This window comes from Chelonia mydas, chromosome 6 (genome assembly GCF_015237465.2).
Source record: "Chelonia mydas isolate rCheMyd1 chromosome 6, rCheMyd1.pri.v2, whole genome shotgun sequence".
Classification (NCBI taxonomy): domain Eukaryota; kingdom Metazoa; phylum Chordata; order Testudines; family Cheloniidae; genus Chelonia; species Chelonia mydas.
Genome location: NC_051246.2, coordinates 126,881,430 through 126,908,423, shown reverse-complemented (window position 1 = coordinate 126,908,423; position 26,994 = coordinate 126,881,430). Strand labels below are relative to the sequence as shown.

At 46.0% G+C, this 26,994-nt stretch overlaps 1 protein-coding gene across 20 annotated transcripts in view; it reads right to left on the bottom strand.

The window, feature by feature from the left end:
- The window catches only part of NIN (ninein), a 109,007-nt gene that overhangs the window by 64,605 nt on the left and 17,408 nt on the right, over positions 1-26,994 (bottom strand). For 12 of the 20 annotated variants that reach the window (XM_037901342.2, XM_043548333.1, XM_027828315.3 and 9 more), the window contains 2 exons: positions 19,198-19,279; positions 4,029-4,201 (listed from right to left, as the gene is read on the bottom strand). In XM_037901342.2, the coding sequence (XP_037757270.1) occupies positions 4,029-4,201; positions 19,198-19,279 (255 nt within the window). The remainder of the gene's footprint in view (positions 1-4,028; positions 4,202-19,197; positions 19,280-26,994) is intronic. The other 8 variants (XM_037901343.2, XM_037901348.2, XM_043548334.1 and 5 more) reach the window with 1 other exon arrangement.

The window sequence follows — 26,994 nt, the reverse complement described above, 5'->3', positions numbered from 1 at the left end:
CGGAGAAGATAAGGGGATGGGAATGCCAGGAAAATCCCTATTGTATTATCTAACAAATGCAAATAATGAAGGAACAAAGTTTTCTGCAAGCCAAGACTCGCCACCCTCCAGTTATGGCAGTTCTGTAAAACTGCACTGCAAAGGAACAGAGTAAGAAGGCCAGATTTCCTTAATCTCGGTTTGTCCCACAATACACAGATTAATACTCTTGCATCAGATGGCTAGCCCAGTTATTCATCTTCTATATTAGCTAGTACTGTAGTTGCTACTGAGTTTTTACGGATGAACTGAACTGACGGCAGAAGACATGTCTCTTCTGCTCACAACACACTTCGTTAGACATGAAGCCAGAGTTACAGCCATAGCTTAATTAGTGGCCCTTACTTTATTCAGAAGCACAAAGAGGCCAGAGGGAGGTATTCTGGTATTTAGTCAGCATGATCTAATGTGTAGAACAGTTATTAACATGCTACATCAACCAGATACAATCATGTATGCTTCTGAGTTTTGAGTAGGAGACACCTTACAAGGCTGGGTCAGTGGTGACACTACCAGACATGAGCTGTCCAGTCCTACCCTGAGATCCCCAGTTTACCTCAGGAGTTACACTTCTCTACAGGCCAAACGTTTAAGTACAGACATGAGACTAAGTGAAGCTGCATCTTATTTACAAAGAACGCTTTTTACTCTGGGAGAAAATATTGCTCCGTATTAAGAGAGTGGCATCCAGGAGGCAATAATTCTGCAGTCGGATGTGGTTTTTCCGCTTGGCCCCAGTTCGAAGTGACAGTTTTGCATTGTAAGCCTCAGCCCCAGGCTCTGTATTCAGTTTAGGGTTGGCAGGTTTTATTTTTTTTAATATATGTAATTCTTACCAATAATATCAGTGTTTATTTTTAAGCATTTTTATCTATTTAACTTTTCACAGCCGTAGGAAATTATAGTGGTTTCAGACAATTATTTAATGACAGTAGATGCAGAGATTAAAAAAATTAAAGCTTTAAAAAACTGTTCGACCACAAACTGTCAACATCCCATGTCAAAATAGAGAAAGTAAATCAACAAATCAGACCTGTATTTACTATTCATTCTCTCATCCACTTGAAACAAGCCTAATTCCAGTCTAAATCAATGGATTTTGATGAGAAATTCTCAAGCCGCGTTTTTCTTACTTCGCCTGTTAGTTTTGATCATCATCTATGGAAATATTTTCTCCACGGTTTTTGTGTGTACAGTGAAATCAACATTCACTGACATTTACCAGTAAAAACCTAATCCTTTTAAACCTAAATTATGCTAAACACACAATAGCCTATTTCCAAACAACGTATAATTATGACAAGGACTCTGGAGATGCTACATTCAGCTCAAATTAGCTCTGCCCTGCTGCCCACTTTGATCAACTATTATGCAAAATCTGGCCTTGTACCACATTCTCCCCGGCCGATGTGCAGGGTACAGCAAGGGAGAGAAGTTCGGAAAGAACTATGCTGTGGGAAGCTATAGATTCAACAACGCTTTGATCCCAGCTACTCTGGTTTTCCCACAGACTTTACTCAACTGAAGCCCAAGTGAGCAGACTTGAGAAGCCATTTCCCTTCACAAAAAATAAAAAAGGGACCTGTTTCTGACCTCCTTTGTAAAGCATGGAGATCGAGGAATGAAAAGCACTTATATAAGACCTAGTTATTACTATTATATTTCTGAATGGATCTTATATTTCAGCTGCTTGGGCAGCATAAAGTTTGCAATCTTATCCTGCGGTGTTGGGGTTAAAGGAACAATGCTTGGACTGGGCAGGTAGGTCACACCCATATTATTCAGCTGAGGCTCCAGACCAGTGCTTTTCCCCTCTTTTCCGTGATCGTTCCCCTCTATTCGACACTGGTGAGGCCTCATCTGGAGTACTGTGTCCAGTTTTGGGCCCCACACTACAAGAAGGATGTGGATAAATTGGAGAGAGTCCAGCGAAGGGCAACAAAAATGATTAGGGGTCTAGAGCACATGACTTATGAGGAGAGGCTGAGGGAGCTGGGATTGTTTAGTCTGCAGAAGAGAAGAATGAGGGGGGATTTGATAGCTGCTTTCAACTACCTGAAAGGGGGTTCCAAAGAGGATGGCTCTAGACTGTTCTCAATGGTAGCAGATGACAGAACGAGGAGTAATGGTCTCAAGTTGCAATGGGGGAGGTTTAGATTGGATATTAGGAAAAACTTTTTCACTAAGAGTGTGGTGAAACACTGGAATGCGTTACCTAGGGAGGTGGTAGAATCTCCTTCCTTAGAGGTTTTTAAGGTCAGGCTTGACAAAGCCCTGGCTGGGATGATTTAACTGGGAATTGGTCCTGCTTCGAGCAGGGGGTTGGACTAGATGACCTTCTGGGGTCCCTTCCAACCCTGATATTCTATGATTCTATGATTTTCTTTGATAGTGGATTGTAGTGTCTGTGCGTACACATGGAGAGCTGGGTGCAGCTGGTGGCATCGGCTATCTGGTAGCATACCTCCTGGGACCAAAGAGCCTAGATAGTTTTCTGAAATCCCAGGCCTATCCTAGCATCTTGTGATAGTGTAACACCCCTCGGGTCTAGAACCCAGGCCTGACATCTCCAGGCTGCCACCCAGCGGCAGCTGTAACCAGCTCATGCTCCACTTCCCATGAGCCACTGTGGACACTGACCTTGGGAAGTTCCACCTTAGGGGTTTGACAGACAGCAGCCTAATGGCTCTTGATTGGCTGTCTGCCTTATATAAACCCAGGCAACAGCATGGATCTTCTCTAGCTGCCACGACTGTTTCCGCTCCTTGCTCCTGAATTCCTGGCTTTGTGCTCAGCTTGATTTGGACTTTTCCTCCTAACTCGGACACTGAACTTTGGTATCGACCCTGAAACCCGACTACCAACTCCTCTGATCCTCCCAGCCTCAGGTGTGGCCCTGCTCTGACCCATGGCCCTGACTGCCCTTGTTGGGATCCTGAGACTGCTCGAGAGCTCGTGCAAGAGCTGGGCTCCTCTGCGAATCTGCAGAATGGGCCATACAGCTCTTTGGAGTGTGACTGGAAGCCATCCTTCCTACTGCACTGAGCAATCTCATGTCGCCTATAGAGCTTGCAGTGCGGCCTGCAAGTGGTCAGTTATACTAAAAAGTTCTTCATAAAGAGGAAAGATGGACTAGGGCAGAGAGGCAGGTGGACGGTAAGGAGCATTCATTACATCTGGCAGGAGAGAGAGGGTGAGAATACAATTTGGGCACTGTGGAAAAAGCAACACTTAAGGAGAAGCCTTATTACAGCACACTCCTGGTAGCAGAAGACTAACTTGCTTTGGGAGCACACAGTACTGTAGGGACAGACGTACACAATGGGGCTAAAATCGTTAGCAAACATTTGCATTGCTGGCACTGATGCTAATCCAGTCGGATTTCTCCAGCGTCACTGGACTGTTCACCTGCTCATTAGTGAATCAACATCTTAACTCAGCGTTAAAATAAGAACCAAATGCTCATAAGGATGCCGCGAAGAGGTTTTTTTCCCCAAAAGGCAACCTTAAAAAGCATGCTACGAGATGCGCATTTAACAGTGTGTGATGTTCCCTTTCTTCCCTAATGCCCCACAGTGCTCTGCCTTATATTGTCTAGGTCAGCACATTTTTGCACAGATTTAAATTTGGGCCAGTGTAAGAGGGATGGGAGGAACAGAAATCTAAAGACAAGTAGCCGGATTTAAATCCTGAGTCAGTGAGCGTTCATCTATACCTGATGGTCACCTACACAAGCTCAGATGGCATCCCATGGTTTGAACTCTCTGTCCCTGGTGGAGTTTAAACGTTTAATTCTGGCACGAGAGCAGTGAAACCAATACAATAGCAGGAAACTGAACTGTGTTCCCTTACAAGGAAGGGAGTCACAAGGAGGCCAGGGTCATGTCCAAAACCTCCCTTTTTTCCCCCCCCTCACACATCCCATCAATGTGACATAGGTCCCGTGGATAGTCGCTTTCAGACTATAGATTTAAACGGGGGCACTTTACCTCATCACAGTCATTGGAAGCGATGTGTGAACTCCGGGCTGCTTCATTGTGAGGCTCAATGACAGTCACCTCGGCAAACTCTTCCACGGATTCCCGAAACTCCGGCAGGGACCGCCTACCATAGCGTTTCCCACCCTTGACGTATTTGGGCTGGGCTTCTGGTGAAGAATCTACTGAATTAAAACAAAAACACAGAAATGAAGACAGAGCATTGGCAGCATCATTCCTGAAGAAGAGGTCAGCCTTTAGTCCCAGCAAGATGCATCATCAGACGACTGTAAAGAACAAGCTATTCCTTCACACTTGTGGCAATTCAAAGAGCAGCTCCTCTGGTAATTATATTGTCCACAGTACTGAGTCTGGGACATCTCTAGGTGGTGCCCATTCCCATGAATATTTGCACATGCGCTAGAAGATCTCCAAAGCATGTCTTGCTTTGCAGCCCTAATTCTGCAGGCAGATTTTCTCAGCATCTTTGAGAGTAGTTTTGAGACCATGGTTTTTGTAGGGGGTTCTCTCACCTGGAGAGCAGAGACAACTAAAACCAAACCAAACACTCCCCAGAGAGGCAAATGCAAAACAGTAATTTAGAAAAAGACCCCAAATAAGCATTGCAAAAAGCAAAGAGCCCTAGAGGTGCCAACATATGCCAGCTATGCAGTAGGTACTTAAGATTGCAGCTTTTGTTCCGAGCCACACATTACAGTCCATTTATCAACCCACACAGACTGGGAGCAGTCTGAAAAGTAGGCTGCAAGGCTATATCTGTTGAATCACTGGGGATGGGCCTGTCCACACCTAAAGGCCCCTCCCCTTAGCCTAAGGAGAGGAGCCACCGGACCCAGGCGTTAAGTGATTACAGGGGACAACTAATGAAACAAACAGGGACAGGCATGAGGATCACAGGTCCAAAATCTAGGATCCAGAGGAGGACACTGAGCAGAATATCCCGGACAGCGCCCACTTCTCCTCAAAGGCATCCAGGGAGCCAGTGGACATGGCCTAGAGCAACTCTGCCTGGAGACTTGATTTCAGGAGGGACTGGAAATAGGCCCCACAGTCACAGAGCACGCCATGCCCCCTCCAGCTTCCTCCTCCTGGTATGGTTAATGGCCACCTTGGTCAGCACCAGGAGGAGGCTGACATGGAGATCTCGCGACTTAGTGGGGTTATGGCTGGGGTGTGTGTAAATAAGGATATACAGGAAAAGTGCAGTCAGAACTAAAGAAGAGTTTCTGGAGGAGCCGGAAAAGGGGCTGAAACCTGGTGCACTCGATGTAAATTGCTCCAGGGTTTCCCTCTCTTTGCAGAAAGAGCAGGTGTCAGGGGAGGTGGTGAACTGCTCCAGGTACGCGCCCATGCTCATGGCTCTGTGATGGAGCAGCCAACTAATACTCCAGTTGAGTCTCAAGAATTGCTCCTGTAGAACAAAACGGCCAGGAGATCTAAAAGACTCCGTACTCGATAACAGCGTAACGTTGGGTTTTGTGCCACGTCCTCCGAGCAGTTCCCATTCCTCCACCATATCAAACATCACCAGCTAGTTACCAGTAACAGTCTTAATACGCCACCAGACAGAACTGGCTGTACTCTGAAAAGTGATACTACAAAATGGCATCACCTTGAGGTCTATGTTTACTGTTCCTCACCAACTTCCAGACCGATTTCACTCAGTTTGGACGTAAAGATCGGTTTCACCGTCAGCCTTTCAAACTCAGCCTGGGATGTGAAAGTCATGACGAGCTGTTTCCTTCTTGCCCATCACCAGTAATGAAGATTACTGCATGCCTAATTATGTACTCTGTTACGCATGCACTACTCTGTGGTCTTAGAGTCCCACCCTCAGAGACCTGTGCAATCCTCCCTTTGCTTTCAATGGATGCGGTACTTTTAATTGAAAAGTCTGAAAGCAACCCCGCAAGTGGGAGAAAACGAGCACTTGAGGAATGGGCTTTCCCGAGAAGGCACAGATGTTTTGATTGGAATACGCAACCGATCTTATCTACATGACAAGCAGGGTGCGCATCACATCTTGCATGGAGCATTAAAGAGCTAATGTCAACTGAAACCCCTTTTAGTTGTTTGTAATTGGGGCGGGGGGCCGGGGGGGGGAGGAGTCGTCTCTTAGCTCTTCTCACGTCCAAAATTTCAAGCCTCCCTAATAGGAACCTTCTATACTTGGCAGTGAATTTCCCAGCACCGCTTACATAAAGTGATGAAAATTGAAAAGAGGGGAAGTTGTGCTATTTTTAGTATTACTCATTCAATGTCCGGAATTTGATCAAATTAAATGGAGGATCAAATTAACCAGGGATTCAATTAAGGGAATGCTTCGTTTTGCTCTGTTTGTTAACTTTCGTATTTAAAAGTCCCACCAGGCTTTTTAGCCACTTGTAATGCACCAAGGCAGTGGTGAAGGCAGTAGCTTTTTAAAATGGTATTTGAAGAGAGCTCTGGTACAAAATAAATACAAGACTGCAACAGCAATAAAGACCGGAAAAGCCATTCAACCATTGAACAAATACATAGGGCTCTAAGAAAGTTATAGGGGCTTTATAACCCCCCTCTCCCCCGTGTCATCTTGGATATTATTCCTTTAGATATGGATGCCATCTTCAAGCTTGTTAGAGGGAAAATATTCTGCAACTTAGCTATGCAATGAATTATAAAATACACAGGACGGGGAACGCTTTGATTTTTCCAGACTTACACGCCATCCATATATATTGCAGCTCTGGGGAACAAAATCTGTGAGCACGTTTGAACAAGATTTGCTGCAGCTGGGAGCTCACACATGAAAGTTGTGTGATGAAGGGCGCAGAGAGACTGATTAAGAGCCCAGAGAACAAAAGCAAACCTTATCACTGCTATTAAAGCTGGACTAACACCGAGCAATCTCTACCCCACAGCTTTCTCGGAAATGCTCTCTCTGAAATGCTAACATTTCTGGCTGCTTACTAGCCCATTTATTTTCTCCTGCCCTACTCCACAGCCCCCACCAAAAATGCTCTTGCCATGGTGCACTCTTATTTCTCAAAGGCAGAAACACACCTTTGGGAAGGCCTGTATCTAGAAAGGTTTCAGGGAAGGTGAGAAATAGCTTGGTAACAATGCAGCTATTGCTAGATCTACTCCCCGACTCCTTAAATCCCAGCAGAATCCAGTTTCGTAAGGCTGGAAACCTCTAGCAGCATTGTGCGCTTCACAGCTATTGTAACAAAAATCATTTTAAAATAGCTTCTGTGTAGAGGTGCGAGCATGTTTTAAGCTGGGCTTGCATTCTGAAAGCAGTCTGACAGGCACCCCAAGAACCAGAGCATAGGGGAGACAGAGAATTTGTTACTAGCGTCTGTTTCGGTTTTTCTAAATGCTCTTGCACAAGCCCTGTTAGCAAACAAAAGGCTTTTGAAGACACAGGAGAACCACCTCTGAAAACAGAACTTGACACTGGTGCTATTTGTGAAAAGGACAGTGAGACTGTGCTTGGAATGGAAAGGCCTGACTTTCTAACATGGATTATGCCTAAACCCAGCTGGCCAATGAGTCTAAGTGAATTGGACATTTCCATCTCCAGACTGCAAGGGAAAATGATGTTCCACAAACTTTACTTAAGGGCAGGGACAGACCAATGCATCTTTCTATCCCGATTCCTTATCCCTAAGCAGTAAGGAATGAGTGAGAGATGATATGCCATGATCTGTGCACCTTAGCTGCATTGCCGGGCAACACACTGCTCAGAACAAAGCCTCACTGTTGTGAGGTGATTTCGTAATACCCCCCATTCCTTCCTTGCATTTAATTATCCTGAAGTGGAATTGTCTCAGCCAATCAAAACCCAGGGAATGCTGGAGAAGTACTGACCCATAACTGTACATTTCTCATTTATAGGATTCCCGGCACTCCCATTGTCTTAGGCTTCTGATTTGCATAATCACTGGTGCACCATTATTTCTACACCTCTTAGGGTACATCTACACTGCAAAGTGGCAGCCTGCAGCAGCAGGTCTCAGCGCCCAGGGCTACTGACTCAGCCCCCCAGGGCTTGTGCTACAGCACTAAAAAAGGCCGCGTAGACACTGTGGCTTGGCCTCTGAAGGCCACCCACCTCCCGAAGCTGCAGAGCTCAAACTCCAGCCGGAGCCACAACATCTGCCCAGCTGTTCCGAGCACCATATAGGTATCTTTAGTGGTGGTGTGGGTACAGTCTACCTCAAAGTGAGAGGAAGAGGCACATGCGGAAGGAAAATGGAGGGGCTAGGGGAGACCAAGGTTAAACTGGGTGGGATCAGAAGCTGAGGTGGCCATGTTTGTTGTGGCTATCCACAGACAGATGGGCAGTCCGATCTTAGCATGAAGGCGAGAGAACACTTCAATATTAAAAAAAAAAAAAACACACAGACTCAACATGAAGGTGCTTCGTGGTTAGGAAGTACTAAAAGTCACTGTGGTTCCAGAGGACAGTTATTTAGCCAAGAAGAGAGTTCTCCTGCAAATAGGAAGCTTCCCCAGCTACTGTGAAAGTCCTCAAGGAACACTGTGAAAGTCCTCAAGTTTCACCCCATCTCCCAAGGCATTATTTCTCAGAGGAGGGCATAAAAAGCAGTTCTACAAACAAACAACTATGCAGTTGCCCTACTCCACAGCCAACTGTTCGTCATTTCAAAATTATGAGCATTCAAATTATAGCAGCTGGAGCGGGAGCTATTTTTAGTATAGCAATATTTATGTAATTCAAAGTGAGGAAAATTCTCCATATACATTTGCTGGCAAAATGCTGAAGAAAGTGACCAGCACATCCAGAGCAAAGCATTGTTTTGGTGCTGGTTTTTAACTGAGTTAACGTATGTTCCTTAGTTCCAGCTTAAGTTATGAAGGCCACTACCGCCAGGACAGACTTCTTGGGCCCATGTTGTGTGTAGCACACAATAAAATACCACAGAAACTTTAAAATCAATGTGATATGCTCATGAAGGTACACATGAGGTTGTGCTCGATGCAGATGTAAAGGAGCTGTTAGGTAAAGGAATACTAGATGGTATTTAGGTGCTGGGTGTTAAAAGAAGTTTGTTAGCACGATGTGGACTCTTCTGTGTTTTTGGAAAGACCGATCATATTAAAAGCTCTTCCTGACCTCTGGTATTCCAGGGTGTGAACAGCGACACAGGTCAAGTCATTGCTTTCCATGGAACCTCCGCCTATCATCTTGCCAAGAAGATGCTGAATGAAGACCAAATGAAGGTTGGTGGGGGATGCACTGACTTTCAATGAGATTTAGGTGCCGACCGCACTTTAGAAAAATCTTACCTAGTGCCTAACCTTCTACCCCTAGCTTGCAATTAATTATAGGATAAAACTTGACAGGCAGACTGATCTTTATGGTAGCACATGCCTAGATTAAGTCCAGAAGGGACCATTATGATAATCTAGTCAGCCCTGCAGTATAATGCAGGCAGGCATCACTGTGTGGAATCTTTAGCACCTAGCCCAGCAGCTTGGGATTGAAATAACATATAGTTTAAAGTGAGACATCCACTGTTGACGTAAGAACTACAAGTGATGGAGAATCCACCACATCTCCTGGTTATCTGTTTCAGTGAGTAAAGGCCTCCATAGTTCAAGCATCAATCTTTATTTTCCACCTCCTGGAACCAAACAGAGTACTTCAAAACTACACTCTAGTCTCAGACCCTTGGAGTACAGAGAAGAGATGAGATTGAATCAGTCCTTCCAACCCTTGTGGCAAATTTTCCCCTATTATTAAGCACAGTATTCGCTTTCCTAGCCCAAGCATCAAAAGCCAGCTACCACACAAAAGGGGTTTAAAAGGAGGGATGCCACTACCCTGAAAGCCAGTCATTTCAAGAGGAAATTAATTTCTTTGCTGCTTAAGATTCTTTAAAAAGAGACCAAATACTCCTAGTCATTGCAAACAAAGTCAGACAGCCTACCACCATGCAAATCACATTAGAGAGATAGAATCTAGTAAATCCTAATCCCCAGAGATACCAGGCATCGTCTAAACTCCTCTTAGGCCCTATTTCACACTTCAGTCTTAGCAATGTGCAGCCACAAAACAGCAAGCTACTGAGGCCTGCTGAAGCCGTTTGTCTGGCAGAGCAGAGGTTGTTGGAGTTTTAAAGAAACATGGCCCTTTTTCTAGGAGACGTGAGGTCCCTCCTATAAGCGAATCATCGCCTGTTTGAAGGCCCCAGTAGTAAAAGCGGATTGCATGGGCACTCTCAGGCCCACATGGATGGCGCCCCACTGCGGAAAGTTTCCCATGTGAATCAGCTTGCAGAACTGGGGTGCAAGCAAAGCCAGGGAACAGGAACAGACCAAACAAGTCCAGCAGAAAGTCCCACGATGGCTAGGAACATTCACAGTGCTTGCACGTTATTCCCAATATGCCTTTTGGGGGGCAGCATTAGGCGATCAGTTCTGTTCTCTCCAATATGTGTGTGTCATGAGTGAATGCAGCAGCCAACTGCATGTGAGTACTGCAGTAAGCGGCTCTTTAATCTTAGGGCATTCTTTTAATCTTTAACTCCATCCTGACAATCCACTCCTAACCAGGCTTCTAAAACTCAAAACCCTACTTCTTATTTGCTGCTACAGAAAAAAGCCTGATTAATTTTACACATACGTGACTGATTTTAGATATATATATATTTTTTTAAATCTGCTTTATTATCCATGAACCATTTCCCCTCCAATTCTATACGGAGAAACAGGTGCATTCTGCTTGGTTAAACATGAAACAATGAGTGACTCCATGTTAACTGACAAGCACTGAAGTTATTAGGGATCTGTGCTCAAATGGGCTCATTGCAGGACGGGAGCCCAAGTCTGAACACCCAGGGCAAAGACAGGTTTAAGAGGCCAAATGTATACGAAGCACAATTACTGGTTTTCTGCCAGAGATTTATTTTCTCACACACACACACCCCACTCTTTTGAGGTGGCTGAAATCTCTCAACAACAATCGCTTGCTCCATGGCGGCCCGTGGGTTGACAGAGTGGCCACTGGAGGCCAGACACCAAGGATCCTTTAGCTCTCCACTCTCTGCCTTTTTCTCTCTCTCCTCAACAGCCAACATCCTCCTCCTGCTTTCTAGCAGGAGTTAATACAGCACTTCTTCAGGCCAGAGCGTTGGACAAGCAGCCACTTCCAAGCCAGGTGGGAATTCTGGATGGCAACTGTTGCACTTAGTCTGAGATGCTGATGCTCCAGTACAAAAGCCAGCTGGGTCTTTCCTGGCAACATCAGCCGCTACCCCCAGGGGTTAAAAACAGACTGCAAACAGGACAGGGAGCGCTCCCCGAATCAGCCTCGGAGGAAGGGGAAGTATGGGGAGCCTCCCCTCTACTTTCAACAGAGCAGGGGGAGCTGCTTACTTGGATCTCTGGCTACCCCCAGCCTTTACATCTGCTTAAAAATGGAACAGAGTAGGTCTCTTTCCTGAGAGATGTGCTTCCAGCCGATTCACAATCCAGTGTCCTTTCCAGGAACGCCGCCACGCCCGAGAGGAAAAACCCCCAAAGTGCACATTTCACCAGCCCTGCTGCTGGGAAGCAGAAGAGCTGCAACCTCCCCCTCTAAGCCATCCACTGGCCAAGTCCCCAGCCAGCTCCCGCTGCAGGAAGTGCTTATGCAGCAAGTGGCCATTCTTGTTCCTTTCTCTTCCGACACTGCAGTCTGGCACATCCCCTTTGAACGCACCGTTACCCAGGAGAGAGCTCTGATCCAGCGCCGTTGCTTCTCTGAAGTCAGCAGGAACCCAGGACGTGATGTGTCCCGTAAGGCAGAACCCACCGAAGGGAGAATGGCTGCATCTGAACGAAAGCCACTGACAAGACATTCAGACACATCAGAACGAAGCCCTTGGAGTTTCGTTATGTGAGATTCCTGCTGGATCAAAGGAAGCTCGCTGGCATGGCAGGAGCCCATTAGAGAACAGCCTTCTCATCCTCGGCTGTGCGCATGCAGGGCACGCTTCAAGGCAGAAGCCCCCTGCTGCCACTCCTGCCATCTGCCCCTTCCCAGTGAAACACACACAGCCCCGCAGCATCACTAATTCCATTATTCCAGCAAGCACACAGGCCGTCTTACTACCTGCCTTTCCTGGGGAAACTCAACCCCCTCCACTACCGCCAGCAGTCTCCGAATCAGCAAACTCACCTACGGGCTTCAACCCAAGTGTCCAGACCAAGTGCTCCCTCTGTTACTCAAGATCAACACGTTTAGCTTCCTTGACCCCGCGCTTTTCTCCAAGAGAAAAACCTGCACAAAATCCTGTCCCAAATGCTGGGAGCGCTCCCCAAACATCTCTTCCTCACCCCCTTGGTTATCTTCTAGCAGAAATCAATAGCCAGGAAGCGAACATGGGTCACAGCAACAGGCTGGATTCTTCTGGCCTCCCTACTTCTCACATTGTTTCAGCATCATGCAGGTTTCTCAAGGAAAATACCGAGATGGGCTGACTGGCTCCTTTGCTGCCTGCCAAACTGAAAGCTCAGTGTGAGCACACAAGCGTTCCCACACCCACAAGCTTGATTCCTCCTCTGCCCGCAACAGCTGTCGCGATAAGCTATGCTTTATGCGTCAACTGGAGCGAATCATTCCTTCCTGAGCAGAGACCAGCTTCGAGTTCGAGACTGAAGTTCCCTGAAGCCTATTTCTGAACCAATCCCGCACCCCAATTTGAAACACGCCCTGATGTAGAGCAGTGTTAGCTTACCAGACATACGGACAGAGGCTTTCACAAAAGAACAAGTGCAGCACACACACATATGGAAGAATCACGGCCTGAAAAACCTATGAATTTTTTTTTTAAATCTCATTATTTCTGGGGGCTTGATGGGCGATTTTTGAAAGCTTGGGGCGGACGGTGCTCAGATTATGACACGATGAAAATTTGAAACCAACAGCATATACTAGATGAGAGAGGAGTTTTGCTCTAAATTTTAAGAAAAAGTGAACACCTCTACATTTTGCCAGCTTGTCAAAATGCATTAAATATACATTCCTTCCAGGCCTATAGGACTCCCTAGCTGACACATGATATTCAAAATCTAGACGACAAATAATTACTCTAATTATGTTGTGTCAATTTCAATGGAATACACAGGCCCAGAGAGTTAAAGGTGTTAACGTGACTCTGTCACTGTACAACAAGTAAGTGTGGTTCAGGGTTTCCAGTACAGAGACCTCGGCCTGCTTAGTACCATGGCAGATGCACTAGAAAATTCATGCCGAAGTTTGGGAGTTTATTGATCAAGTTACACAAGGAAAAAAGATATTCTGGAATTGGAAGTGAGTGTTTATGCATAATGATCACAATCAGAATTCCTTTTTCAGGGGGAGGATGTCCGTCGCATTTTGTCAAGCACCCCTTTTTGCTGGGGAAGAAAGAACTGAGCTGCAGAATTAACCCTGAATTATAAAGGAGTCAGTTTCCCCGCCTTTGACAAGATCAACACAAGAGGGAGAAGAGACAGGATAGTAAAAGTGTGGGGTGAGGTGGGCAGGGGGGAATACAGCTTTTGTTGATGTTCTCAGCATAGAAGGCAGCTAGTTAGTCATAGATGGATGCTATGGACTGGCAGGTCGACTGCAACAGCTGTTCCTCTGGACTCTGGGACATGACCTAGCCTCTCCTTTATGGGTCTCTCTCATGCTGGGCAGAGCAGGACGGACTCTCTCATCTTGTTGTGTTCTGGCCGTGTGGTACAGCTGGTTTTGGGATCAGGTGAAAAGCCAAGAGAAGTAGAACAGGAGGAAGATAATGGAAAGCAACACACGAGAGGGTGGTAAACAGCAGGCTCTTGCATATATCAGGGTGAGTCCTCACTGGAGCAGCAGCGATGATCAGGCATCCCCACTGGTGCCCGGAGGTCTGACTGTCTCAGTGATGTGATGGTCCTCGAGGCTCACAAAGAAGAGTCCCTGGAGCGAAGTGAAGGCCGGCAGGCCCTCCCCACCCCTCCAGGAATCCCTCCGCCAGTTCCCCACCCCCTACCCTTTTTAAGGGCCACAAAAAGGGGTGATAGGCAGAACAGCCTATCCTCTCATTATCCTGCTCACCAGTCAGACCTGATTTCCAACACTCCAATTTTAGTCCACAGATTTCCAGTCCCACTCTTCTTGTTCACCAGACATGGTCTCACCAGTCCTTGAGTTGCATCAGTAGGCCTTTTTGTCTGGGCTTACCGAGTGGTCTGTCTCCTTTAGGTACCTTTCCCCACCAACATTTGTTAGAGGCGACTGGAATGTTTTATAAGCTTCCCTTTACCTTCCCACAGGTGAGCTCACAAGTGGGGTAGCCTTGCCAGGCCCAAGTTACCCTCTTCTATTAGAGTTCCATGGCAGGGCGTTCATATTCCAACTGCTTCGGTTTGGTTATCGTTTTCATTGGGATAACCCAAAATTCAGCCCTTCCTATAACCATTATTTTGAAAAAATAAGTCCCTGAGCATCTTCACTGGATGATTCACTACTGAACACAGAGCACCAAATTAGTCTTGGTTCATCGGCATGCACAGGGCATGGCCTGCGGTGCTCTGCATGCCAGCTCCATGCCGATGAGCTGGAAGGGAATTAAACAAATAACCTCGTCCCCTTATAAGAGACCAGCTAGCCTCCCTGCCCCCCGGCTCACAGAGGGGACTGACTGATTTGCATCATGAAATTATGTGAACCATACAGCTTGTTGGTGCAGTTTCAAGATCTGCCACCTTTGGCAGCATCCCTTTAAACAATTTCAAGAGCTCAGAGAATGAGATGAAAACCCGTCAGCTTCTAGACCAATGTTTCAAGGGAAAAGTTACAATTTTTGTTGCGTGGTGCCTTGCTAACAGGCATGGGATTCTCCACATTCACTGTACAAATACATCTGCCAAGAACAGTTTTCCACTCAGTTCTTTGGAAGGTTTTGTTTTTTGGGGTGTGTGTGGAGGGGGTTGTTTGTCTGACAAAACCACACAATTCTCTACAGAGGTACAAAATTTCACTTCACTATCGATCCCTCTCGATAAGAGAGGGCGATCAGAAATTTAAGATCTAGGAGAAGAATCCAGCATTTTTACTGGACTTAAAGTTAACCCCTTGTTAAGCCATCTCTTATTTCCTGGATTTCATGCTGTCCCCTGCTCAGAAGCACAGAAGGGAAAGGATTACATGATTTACATACAGATGTGACATAACAAAGGGAGATGCTGACCACAGATTCTAAAGGCCCAATTTTCAGTTGTTCAGCACCAGAACTCCAGCTGAAGTCAAGGGGGAGCTGCAGGTGGTCAGCACCTCTGAAAAAAAACCCACCATTTAGATCTTCCTCTATGATAGACAGAGCTGGGAGGGCTCCCTAGATTATGTTTAGCATTCTACAGATCGCACGCCTAATCCTAGAAAGCCTGGACATTGACAATAGTAAGTTCTTCTGAGCCACACAACTTTCTGGGGAAGGATGTTATTTTCTGGGGAGGATGAAGAACGCATAAACCTAGCACTAGTCCATAATCCATTTCCTACTTAGCCAAGAGCTTGAAATGACAGGTTGAAACAAAGAAAGGAGAAACAGGAGAGGAATGGTTAATAGACCCAAAGGCAATGAGAGGCCTGAAGCATTACATCTCTGTCTTGTCAGCCCCAACGAGCTTCGTTAGCTTGTCCAGAAATCTTTGTGCCAAATGACTGACCTGGAGCTTGGGTGAGAAAAACAGAGATGATTCAAACAAACATTTCCCTCACAGAAAGGAATTCTCCCAAATCACCCTTAGAACTGGGTAGAAGAGAACTCTTTTTTAAAAAACTGGAATACATTCTTTGCATTTCCTGCTGTTGTCATACTTGTATCTTGGACAGCTGCTGCAGTAAATAGGATTTTTTTTCCTGTAGCATGCTCAACATTTCTTTTGCTCTATGCGAGATTTCAGGGATACTGGACCTTCAGCTATGTTTCAATGCAATATTTTTGGAACTCACAGCTCCTGGAAAAGCAGTCCAGTTGTTTTCCCTCAGGAAGACCAATTATTTTGATGGCTTTAAGTCCAATTTGTTTCCCCAATATCTTCAGTTTGTTTAGCGTGTTATTTGCTTTAATGAAGGCTACAGAGAGACTTCAGCTCTCAACTCCCTTCTTAAATGTTCTGTCAGCACTCTGTCCCACTAACTTGGCCTCTATGTCAATAAATTGGTCATCTAGGGGCCTGAGTTGTCAAACTTAGTAACCAGACATGCAGTAGCAGCCTGGACACCTCATGTTTGCTTCGATTTCAGACAGAATTCCCTTGAGAGTCGCTGGGCCCCAGCACTCTCCCAGCTGCACAGCTCCCAAAGATGGCTGCTCTGGATTTCTCCTGCTGCATTTCAGCCTTTAGAAGTGCTATCCTGGCCTGTCTCATTGTTGAGGTTGTGCATTATCCCTTGCAAAAGTTCCGCAAACAAGCTTAACCTGAAATGGGCAGATGTTAATTTACTAGGGAACTAATACCCCCTTACACAGGGACACGTGTCTTCTCTCACAGCCTGCTGGTTCTTCGCCAGAGGGTCCAAACTTCCCAGCTAACCAAGTGGGATCCCGGATTTTCTCATCTTCTATTGAGAGTTACCATTTTCCACCTCATCTCCCTCCCACCTGCCACTAGACTGGGGCACTAACTTTACGGTAAAGGAGGAATAAGTCTTCACCGGGCCTGTGACGTTGCTCTTGAGACAGCCCCTAGGCGTTAAGAGTGCATAGTCCATTCCAGGACGGAAACGGCCTCCTGCACCACAGCCGAGGACGCAAGTCACCCAGGAGCTGTCTGTTGGACCCAGGTCTTCTGTGTCACAACGAACTTGTAGGAACTGAATCTCAGGGAAAGAAAGTGCCCAGAGGTGTGGGTGTGCAAGTCCGATTGAACAAGTCACTGTGCCGAGGCAACGCTTGGAAACTAACAGGGTTCCCCACACATTTTTTTTACGCCTTTCACAAGTTGCTGTAAAACGCAAGGGATTCAAACTACTGCGTTAACGAATGGGAGAGACCCAGCTCCCACCAGAACGTAGCGAGTAAGGACCGCTGCCCTGGCAAGCTGATTGTTATACTCAGAGCTCGTGCCTCTGTAGCGATAAGAGAAGCCTTCCTTCAAACTAAGAGCACACGAATGGAAAGCTAGTCATATTTCTGTCACTCAAAACGGCCATTTAAGGCTGAGACCTTAAGAAATAAACGGCATATTATTACTTGTTACATAGAACAGGTTTTCTTCAGAAAGCATTAAGCCATGTCTGCACTGTGGGGATTCCTTTCTTGTGTTCGCTAGGTTAATTACTCAGACATTACAACTAGCAACACTCCTGTGGGGAGCAGAGATCAATTTCTCTGCACCAGCGATGTGCACAGCTACGAAACCACATTATGGAGCTGCAATCTGGGTTCGCACACTTGACTTTTCCTGCTGCAATCAGACCACGTGGAACAATCATCAATCAAGCCTACGGCATGGGCCTAATCCTCATGATATAATTTCTCACAAAGCGCAGAAGGCAGGAGCAGAACCGACTCAGACTATAGAGAGCGACAATTTCTGCTGTTCATTTAAAAATTCATCTCAGCTTTTCTGGGCACACCTGGTCACTTCCTTTCAGGCTCCTGAGAAGAACTAAACCATGAACCTAGCATTTATCACACTGAAGTTACACAACTCTTGTTGAAGGTCAGCAGAAAGTAAACAGGATACAGAGTCTTTACATGCTGGCATCCCATGTAACTGCACCATCTTCATGCTCTCCACCTACAAGCATTAGTGCTGGCTATACTCTCCCTCCATCCCTCCCACACCCATCTCTACGATCACTCAAATGACGCAAGAAACTGGCTTGCTTTTTGTGTGTGTGTAGGGGGATGAGGGGGCAAAGATTTGAAATGCCTCTATTTGCAATGTGAAATTAGCTAGGTTGTTATATTCAGTTATAAAAATCTCGAATCATCAGTGTCAATATTACAGTAACCTCTAGAGCAGTGGTTCTCAAACTTTTGTACTTGTGACCCCTTTCACATAGCAAGACTCTGAGTCTGACCCTCCCCGCCTTATCAATTAAAAACACTTTTTAATTTATTTAATACCATTATAAATGCTGGAGGCCAAGTGGGGTTTGGGGTGGAGGCTGACAGCTCGTGACCCCCCATGTAATAGCTTCGCGACCCCCAGCTTGAGAACCCCTGCTCTAGAGGCTGAAACTAAGATCAGATTCTCACTGTGCTAGGCAACAAGACACAGTCCTTGCCCTGAAGAGCTCACAATCTAAATAGAAGAGACAGAAATGAGAGGGAAAAGGAAGTACCATCCCCATTCCACAAATGGGAAACAGAACCACAAAGACATTAAGTGACTTTGATCCACATCTCCCAAGTCCCAGTCCAGCACCTAAACCATACGACCATCCTTTCTCCCTAACTTATTAAATGGAGTAACTTTACTATCTACCCCAGCTTCACTAAAAGGAGAGGACGGCGGTACACAGCTGTGCGGATCTTTTTCACCCAGTGAGTGCTAGTTATCACACCATCACCCAAAAGCAATGTCAGTATTTCTCCAAAGTTCAGGAGTTTGGAAGGCCCATCTTAATTTAACAGCTACGGATTCATCAGTTTGTCTGTACTAGTTTGTGTGAGGCTCCTAACACACTGAGGCACATAGAACACAAGAGGCTACTAAGGGAGGTTGTGGGATCCCCATCAGTGGAGGTTTCTAAGAAGAGGTTAGACAAACACCTGTCGGGGGGGGGGGGGGGGGTAGAGGTAGACTTGGTCCTACCTCAGCACGGTGGGCGGGGCTAGATGACCTCACGGTCCCTCCAGCCCGACATTTCTTGCTGAGTTCTGAGACACAGGGGTTCCAGAATTCCTCATGCCTGTCCAGGCATCTAGATCATGGTGAGATGTGGGATATAAAACACCCAATAAAAGGAGTATAAAACCAAACACCTTTTCTACCATCGACCAGAATTCTCCCCTCCCCCACTTCCAGGAGGTTCTTAAAAGGAAAGTTCTGCCCAAGGAACACGAAAAAAGCCCGTTTCAGTCAGCCCCAGCACCGGCATCCATGTCCCTGTTTCACGGCTGCTGGGATCCTCTCTTCTCAAGCACAGAAAAGGTTTCTTCAGGCACATTAAGAGAAACGTTACCTGGTTCTTGGAAGTCGTCCTCGTTGGATAAGGTTCGGGATAAGATAAGGATCAGTGCTTCTTTAAACTGGTCAAAGTGGACCTTGAAAGAGAGAAAGACAAATACATAAGTCAACCAGCAGCGAGCCTTTAACATGGGCAAGGAAATCCTGGGTCAAAGTCTGAAGTGATACTGCATTACTCACTCAGCATACCCAGGCCACTTCTTTAAATGGACAGATTTGTTTAAAACCAAAAAACTATTGCAAAAGTCTCAAATGAGTCTCAACTTTGTTTACTGGGCTCCGGGGTAAAAAAAGAGTGACAGAACATGAAGAGACATCCCTTACTTATGTGAACGGCAAACAATGCAGAGAGTACAGCTGTGTGTTGCATCAAAATGGTTTTCCTGTATCAGGTGGATTCTTCAGTAGACCAGCGATCATAATGGTGCTTCCTACCAAACCGCTCGCAGATCAGTGACCCCCCAGAACATCTTTCACAACATAAGGCATAGGGCAGTGTCAAAGCACCAGCCCCGCCTGCTAGATTACCCCGCGTAGAGTCTTCAGACATCACCTCTACCTCAGCACCTTGCCCAACCCAGTCACTCCTCCGTACCTGGCTTTATTTCTCTTTGTATTTGAAGCGTAGTGTCTTCGGCTACGTCTACACTACACAGCTTTTAGCGACACGGCCGTGCCCCTACCCCCGGGCCGCTAAAAGTCGTGCAGGGTCGCCGCTGTTTGTCGGCGCTCCTGCCAACGAGCGGCGTGTGCGTGGTTGGCAGGAGAGCGCGCCTTCCGACAACGTGCTGTTCACAACGGGGGGGGGGGGGGGGGGGGGGGGTGTGGTGTTTGGAAACATAAAAACGGTTTCAAATCAACATTTCATTTCAAATTGACCCAAACAAGAGTTCCATTTTGGCAAGGGGAAAAAAAAAAAGTCCGTTTTGGTTCAAAACGGATTTTTTTCCCCTGGATTTTTGGGGTCAGCCACTGAACCCCAAAAGCATCAGCCAGTCACTGAGCTCTAAGGCTAAGTACTAGATGAAAAGTTTCCATTGAGCTCCGAAAGTGGCAAGACTCACGGTCTCTCCTCGTGGAGGAGGGAGCTCGTCGGTCTAGGCCCGGCTCCTGTGAACGTTCTGTCTGCGGCACTCAGGCTGAGTGACACGGTTCCAGTGAAATACAGAGGTCCTAGTGGGAAAGGTGGGGTGACCTCAGGTAGCTTAGGTCCAATCCCATGGAGGGCTCCGATACCAGGGCTGGGATGTCGAATTGGATGCCGTATGCACCGAGGAGCTGGAGCAGGGAGCAAAACACTGAGCTGATGCGATCCCAGAGGTCGGTGTTGCCAAGCAAACCAGCTGCTGCGTTTTGGAACAGCTCTGAGCTTTCTCAGAGCACACAGCTTAACACAGCCTGAAGTACCCTCACTGCTCCTGCATCACCCCAAGAGGAGACCTGCTCCCAGTCACCCAAGATTCATAGAAAACTCACCACCCTCACCATGGGGGTTAGCTGGTGGCAACAACAGACTCCCCTTTTACACCGATTCCTGAGAATGCTAGAAAGCAGCTCAGTTACCCAGTGAAGGAAAGAATTCGAACACTGACCTACATGCATAATCCTGACTTAAGAATAGTTAGCTAGAAGAGACCCATCCAACCCCCAGACAGTGCAGACCAAGGTGTGTTTCAGTACTCTGGCCAGGCTAGTTCTAAGTTTCTTGCTAAGCTGTTTTATGAAACGTTTGAGTGAATGAACATTTCGTTAGCTGGAGACTTCTGGTTGGACGGTCCACAGTGAAATAGTAGCCATATGGTGACGAGTGACATAGAAATGCTTATAAATAGCCGTAATTAAACCTCAGAACACCCACTCAAACAAATAGGGGAATTTCACCCCTTTTGGCACTGGTGTTTTGAGCCAGCATCCTGACAGACTGAAACAGCAGTGCCTTAGTTTATACTTTCAAGGTCATCCACAGGACGAGAAGTCTTGGGTTTTAAATATGGTAAAACAAGAAGGTGGGAGGACAGATTCCCACACGTGATTTGAATTCATGCCTTTCTGTCACCCTGGCCTTTCTGCATGGCCTGTAAGAAGCCCTGTTGCTTTACCGCCATTAACAGTAATGTGGCAGGGACACGGCCTTATTTGTAGAATCAGATTTCTGAATGCCACCAATTCCAGACACCCGGGCTGCCGAGCTGCCTCCAGTTTGCACAGCGAGCCAGAAAAAGAAAATGACAGGACAAGGGGTGAAGCTATTTACCGTGGCTCAGTTGCAAGCCACAGCTATCCTCAGGGATTTCCCTTTCAGCCCGATGAATCTGAACAGAGTTCTCAGCGTTGTACAAGATTTGGGTTGTTGGGTTTTTTTTTTACTTCCTGAAAAATATCCTGTGCTAGGGGCACGAACTGCTGAGGCCTTGTCTATACTAGCAGACTTGGGGGCCATAAATACAATACTCGTGCAAGCTCTAGTCTAGGGGACCAAGCTGATAACTACCACTGGCGGGGCTGTCCGGGGAGTGAATGACAGCTAAGTTTTGCTAGTTTCTACACAGTCACACAGCGTTAACACGCCTGCATCACCAGACAAGCCATCTTTACTGACAAAGGGGTTGCGGTTTTTCACCTTGGGTTAACCTAAGCACGTGACCCACCCTGAGGTAAATAGTGAAGACGAGGCACTTTAGTTTAACCATGAGGTAAACTAGCTGAAGTCAACACTACGCCCCCATCTAGCTCCACTGAAGTAAAAACCACAGAGCCTTGTCCGCACTGTGTTCTTAACTTCAGGACGGCTCACACATGTTAACTACACTGAGGTTAAAAAATCCCGCACCTTTCTTAGCAGCGAATGACAAGGCCAGAGAGAGATTTCTCCTTATCCCAGGGCAGATCACAGAGCATCCAGACAGCTACGCAAGAGTAACAATATGCAGACTGCCGCACACGCACGCCGCTGCTAAGGAAAGGAATCAGCTCTCCGCTCACCTGCCAGCGTAAATTAATTCTGGAGGCAATGGTCCAAGTTATGCAAATCACCACTAGATTTTTAAACATATGCACAAGAAGGAATTAAACAGAGTTAGATACAAGTTCAGTAAAGAAACTTCTTAGAGACGACGTCACCTGAACACTAATTGACGCCATTCATTCGCCGTACATTTCAAAATGCTGGTGTACTTCAAAGGGCAGTTTACAGGGATGGGAGAATTTGCCTGATTAAAAAAAAAAAGACAACAACTTGACATTTAAACTAAATGAGCATGAATAAAAGATGAAGGAGTTAGATTAACAGTTGCACCCTGCATCATCTTCTCTGGGGTGTGTTTGGAGGCGGGGGGGGGGGGGGGAGAGGAAGGGCTTCAGATTCAGCACTAGGAAACTGGCCCAGTAATAACAACAGGGTACCCTAACCCTGTGCTGAATATATTAGCAGCTAAACCATTTTCAGCACCGGTTCAGGGGACCCACTGCTGGCAGCCCTAAACCAGCGTTCCAGTGTAGCTGGGGCCGGGGACAGGGTCGAAGGAGTCACTTACTCTTGTTTCCACTTCCCCCATCACATTCCTTGTAATTTTCTCTCCAATCGGAGAATGGTGGCGAGCGCTGTGCGATGAAGGAGGCAAGTCCTAGCAGCCAGAGCCACCAGCTCGCTTTGCCCGAAGTACCAGTGCTTATGAAGCTTAGCACCCATAAAGATTTACTCAGCTGACTGCCAAAGTTACCAATCAATCAGTACACCAAAAGGCTGACTACAGCCAACTGGGCAAATTCAGGGGTGTAAATTACATATAATCTACTTTAGTTAATGAGTGGTTGAGAAGGGTGCTAAAATACTATTAGACGTGACTCCTAAGCATCACGCATGGGCTTGCTGCTTAATTTAGTTAGTGGATTATTCCTACTGTACTATATGAAACAAACCCCAGCTACTTGTAAATTGCTGGCAAACATTTATGTGCGATGAGCAACATGTTAAAAAAAAAAGGGGGGGAGGGGTCTCCCATCAGTGTGCAAGGGATACAACCAATAACTAGTGGGAATTATTCAGATACCTCTCTTAGCAGTGAGGCAAAGAATAACCCCTTAAGTACTCAACAGTAGGTATGTATAGCTGCCGAATGTGTGTGAGTGGGGGGGGGAGTATTAGTATATTGTTCTCACCTAACAGAGTGCTCATTGTTTTGAAGGAAGCTGCTGCCCCGACATATCAATGCTAAAGGCTTAAAGAGATATTTCCTGCCAAGTCAGAGTTTGCTATGCAACTGAATGAGTTTTACAAGCAGTGTTAAGGAAAGGGAAGGAGAGGGCAGGGAAGGAGAGCAGAACCAGCGCCTTTCCCTTGGTGTTTAACTCTAGCCAAACAGCTGCACACGGGACAGATGGCTCTCATTTTTATCACATGAAGCAATTTCACCATGACCGCTTCAAGCAGACTCCAAAGGAGATTAGTCTTCAGGGAAGGAGCTGATAGTAGTCTTAACAAATTAACATTGCAATCAGCTATGCAATGGGATTAAACATGCAAATAATTAGTCCCACAATACATCACTGCAAGTTACAAGGATAGTGTGTTTAGCAGTGAAACAAGAACCCCAGGTACTTGAGAAAACTTACAGATGCTCCACCCAACATCCACCTTGCTCTGCCCAAAATTGAGACTTGGAGACTCAAGTCATCACATTGGAAAAGGGCTTGGAGGCCTCTCATGAGGAATATAATTTGGCATGTGTTCTCTAAGGGCTAAGATTTAGCTGCTAGAGGGACACGGTCAACGGAAAGAGTGAACACGTGAGTGTTGCTTTGTTTTTTAAACCTGCTTCTGTCAGACAGTAAAATCATTAAAATCAAAGACCAGGGGTTGGGCGGGGGGGGAGGAGGAGGAATTATTCTCTTTTTGTTTATACTGCACATTTGATCTTGGCTGTCCAAAGGAAGCGATGAAACAGACCTTATGCTTGTATGAGTCTTTCACAAAAAATCATTCAAGTCTGGAGAAAATGCAATTGCTAAAAGTAAAAAAGGAACACACCCAAAGAACTGACCAGGGGACCCCCAGGCAGACAGCACCTCAAACTCAAAGTTACGGTTTGAAAATCTAGTTGTCCCTTTACACCATAGATCCTCAAGCAATGGCTATTGCCATCATACTATTGCTTTACTGACACGTCTATTTCCCAGCCATATTTAAAGGCCAGTGGAGGTACAGTACACAAAGAGTTGAAAAAGCTTGTCAAGATATGGAAGTGGAGGCCCTGTTCTATCAGACAGACAATCTGCGACACAGCAAAGCCTGTACGAATACACGAACACAGCTACTCAATAGACAGGAGAACCTCAGGAGTTACGAACTGACCAGTCAACCACATAGCTCATTTGGATCTGGACCTACATAATCAGGCAGCAGCAGAGAGAAAAACAAAAAACCCCAAATACAATACACTAAAAAAAAAATCAAGGGAAAGCAGTATTTTTCTCCTGCATTGTAAAGTTTCAAAGCTGTATTAAGTCAATGTTCAGCTGTAAACTTTTGAAAGAACAGCCAGAACGTTTTGTTCAGAATTACACGCATTTCAGAGTTACGAACAACCTCCACTCCTGAGGTTTTCGCAATTCTGAGGTTCTACTGTAGCTCCATTTACCTTAACTTCTGAAAAACAGTCTTAGAAACTCAAGATCAAAAAAACTCCTAAGCCCCTTCAAATCAGAAGGCAGAGAGCACCGGGGTGAAATAGTTACAGTATAGGTAAAGTTTAATGCTCTTTTCAAAGTGCTTTTGATGATGGAATTAAAGGGAGCCCAAATGACATTTGAGAGCTCTGCTAGTTGCTAGATTCTGAAGAGTCTAGGTCCTGTATACTGTTGATATAGCATTTACTACAAAGTTCCTAATGCATAACAAACAGGAAATACAATGGAGTAGAACGACACTACATTATTTCTATCTGGCATTAGCAACCCAGTGGCCCAAATGAGGATCAGGGTCCCATTGTGCAAGATGCTGTTACAAACAGGCAGGGAGGAAAGGTCCCACTCCCCAGGCTTTACAGTGATTGCCACTATTTAGCAGATTTAGGCTACTCGGAGAAAAAATTGCAGCGGGGGGAAAAAAAAGTTGGGATTGGTGCATTATTTACAATAACCTTGCAAAATTATCATGCGGATTTCTCATCCCATGCACCCAATCTACTCGCCACGTCCTTACAAGGAAGAGGAAGGCAAAGACTAAATTATACTGTAGTCACCCACTAAATAAGGCATCTTGTCCCAGGTGAGAAGAATTTTCCAAGTACAAGTAAATCAAAAGACAATATGTACATAGCTAGGATGGCTCAGTTTCCCCACGGTAATCAGAGGCTAACTGAACTGTGGGTTGCAGAATTTTCCTGACAGTGTTTAGAAATCCTGAGACCCATTTTTAGAAGGAAGCTTCCTATAAACTAGCACCCTTATTAGCACTAGAAAGAAAAAACAGAATTGTAGCAATATAGGCCTAGAAGGGACCCTGCGCTGGTGTGCGTGTCAAACTATTCATTATTTTCACTATTTGCCTCAACACAATCCAAATCAACACTCTTCAAGTTACCAGATTCTCTCATGGGAGAGATACCAGCTTCTTATATTTCCCTTTTCCTTGTTCTTCATAGAAGATTCTCTACTTGAAGTCCTCTGTTTGTGAATTCATTCCCACAGCAACCAACCATACTGTCACAAACAGAGAACGATTTCAGGTGGAGAATAAACCGGAGATAGATGAATTCTTAAACAGACCATTTTATATGCACAAAAAAACCAACAACAGAATGGAAGAGAGATACTGAATGTTACCATGGCAGACTTTGCTAAGAGATTTCAGGGAGGCAGCAGGCAGCCCTTTAAAGGTGAGCTGCAAAAGGAAAACAAACGGAGCAGGTGCTCTCTGTGCATGTTTGCCTGTTTGCTTTTTACATCAGGCGTATCAGTCTGAAACCCGACCTCTTCCAGCCCCTCCTGAAGAAGGCCACAAGGGAGTCTTCAGCCTTGTCTACACCAGAGTTTTAGCCATTGGTATCACTACAGGATTCAATCTGCTTTAAATCCAGGTACAGTTTACACTGGTACAGCACATCAGCACTAAGGGTTGCATGGGTGTATCTACCTCAGCGGCTACGAACCCCAGTTTAGACCAAGTCAGACTGCCCACCCACCTCCACTAGGCATAGGCACAGCGTAAGCTGTTTAATACATGTCTTTACAATGTGCTGGACACTTGGACTGCTTGAGCCTCAGTACTCCCCAGAAACAGGGGCTGGGAGATCCAGAGGTTTTAGCCTCCTGCGATGGAACCAACCCACTCCTCCCAATACCAAAGTCCTCCCAGCAAAGAGGCGTCAGGATCAGCAGGAAAGAATTAGGAGGCTGTCTTTATGCAGCATGAAGGAACAGCATAGAGCACTACCAGAAACAGACTCTCTTTTGTGGTTCTTTAAACTTAAGATTCTCGGGATGGAAACTTCGGTTTTGTCTCCTTTTGTTGAAAACCATTCGAAAGACAAAGTTTCCTTAAAGAGCTATTTTTATCATTGGGGCCCTGGAGGAAAGTTAGTGACAGCATTAAATGCTGACTAAACGTAAGAAATGGCTACGGAGATCTTTATGAATCTACGTAGCGGTAAAGCTAAACCGATCCTTCACAAGCAGGAAACGCTCCGCTATTACAGTTCAGCATCAAGCTTCTGCCGTCCGAAAGGAACTCGGGAAAATACATTCCAATGGCTCCGTGGCCTAGCCCCACAGGTCAACTCCAAGGCAGGGACCA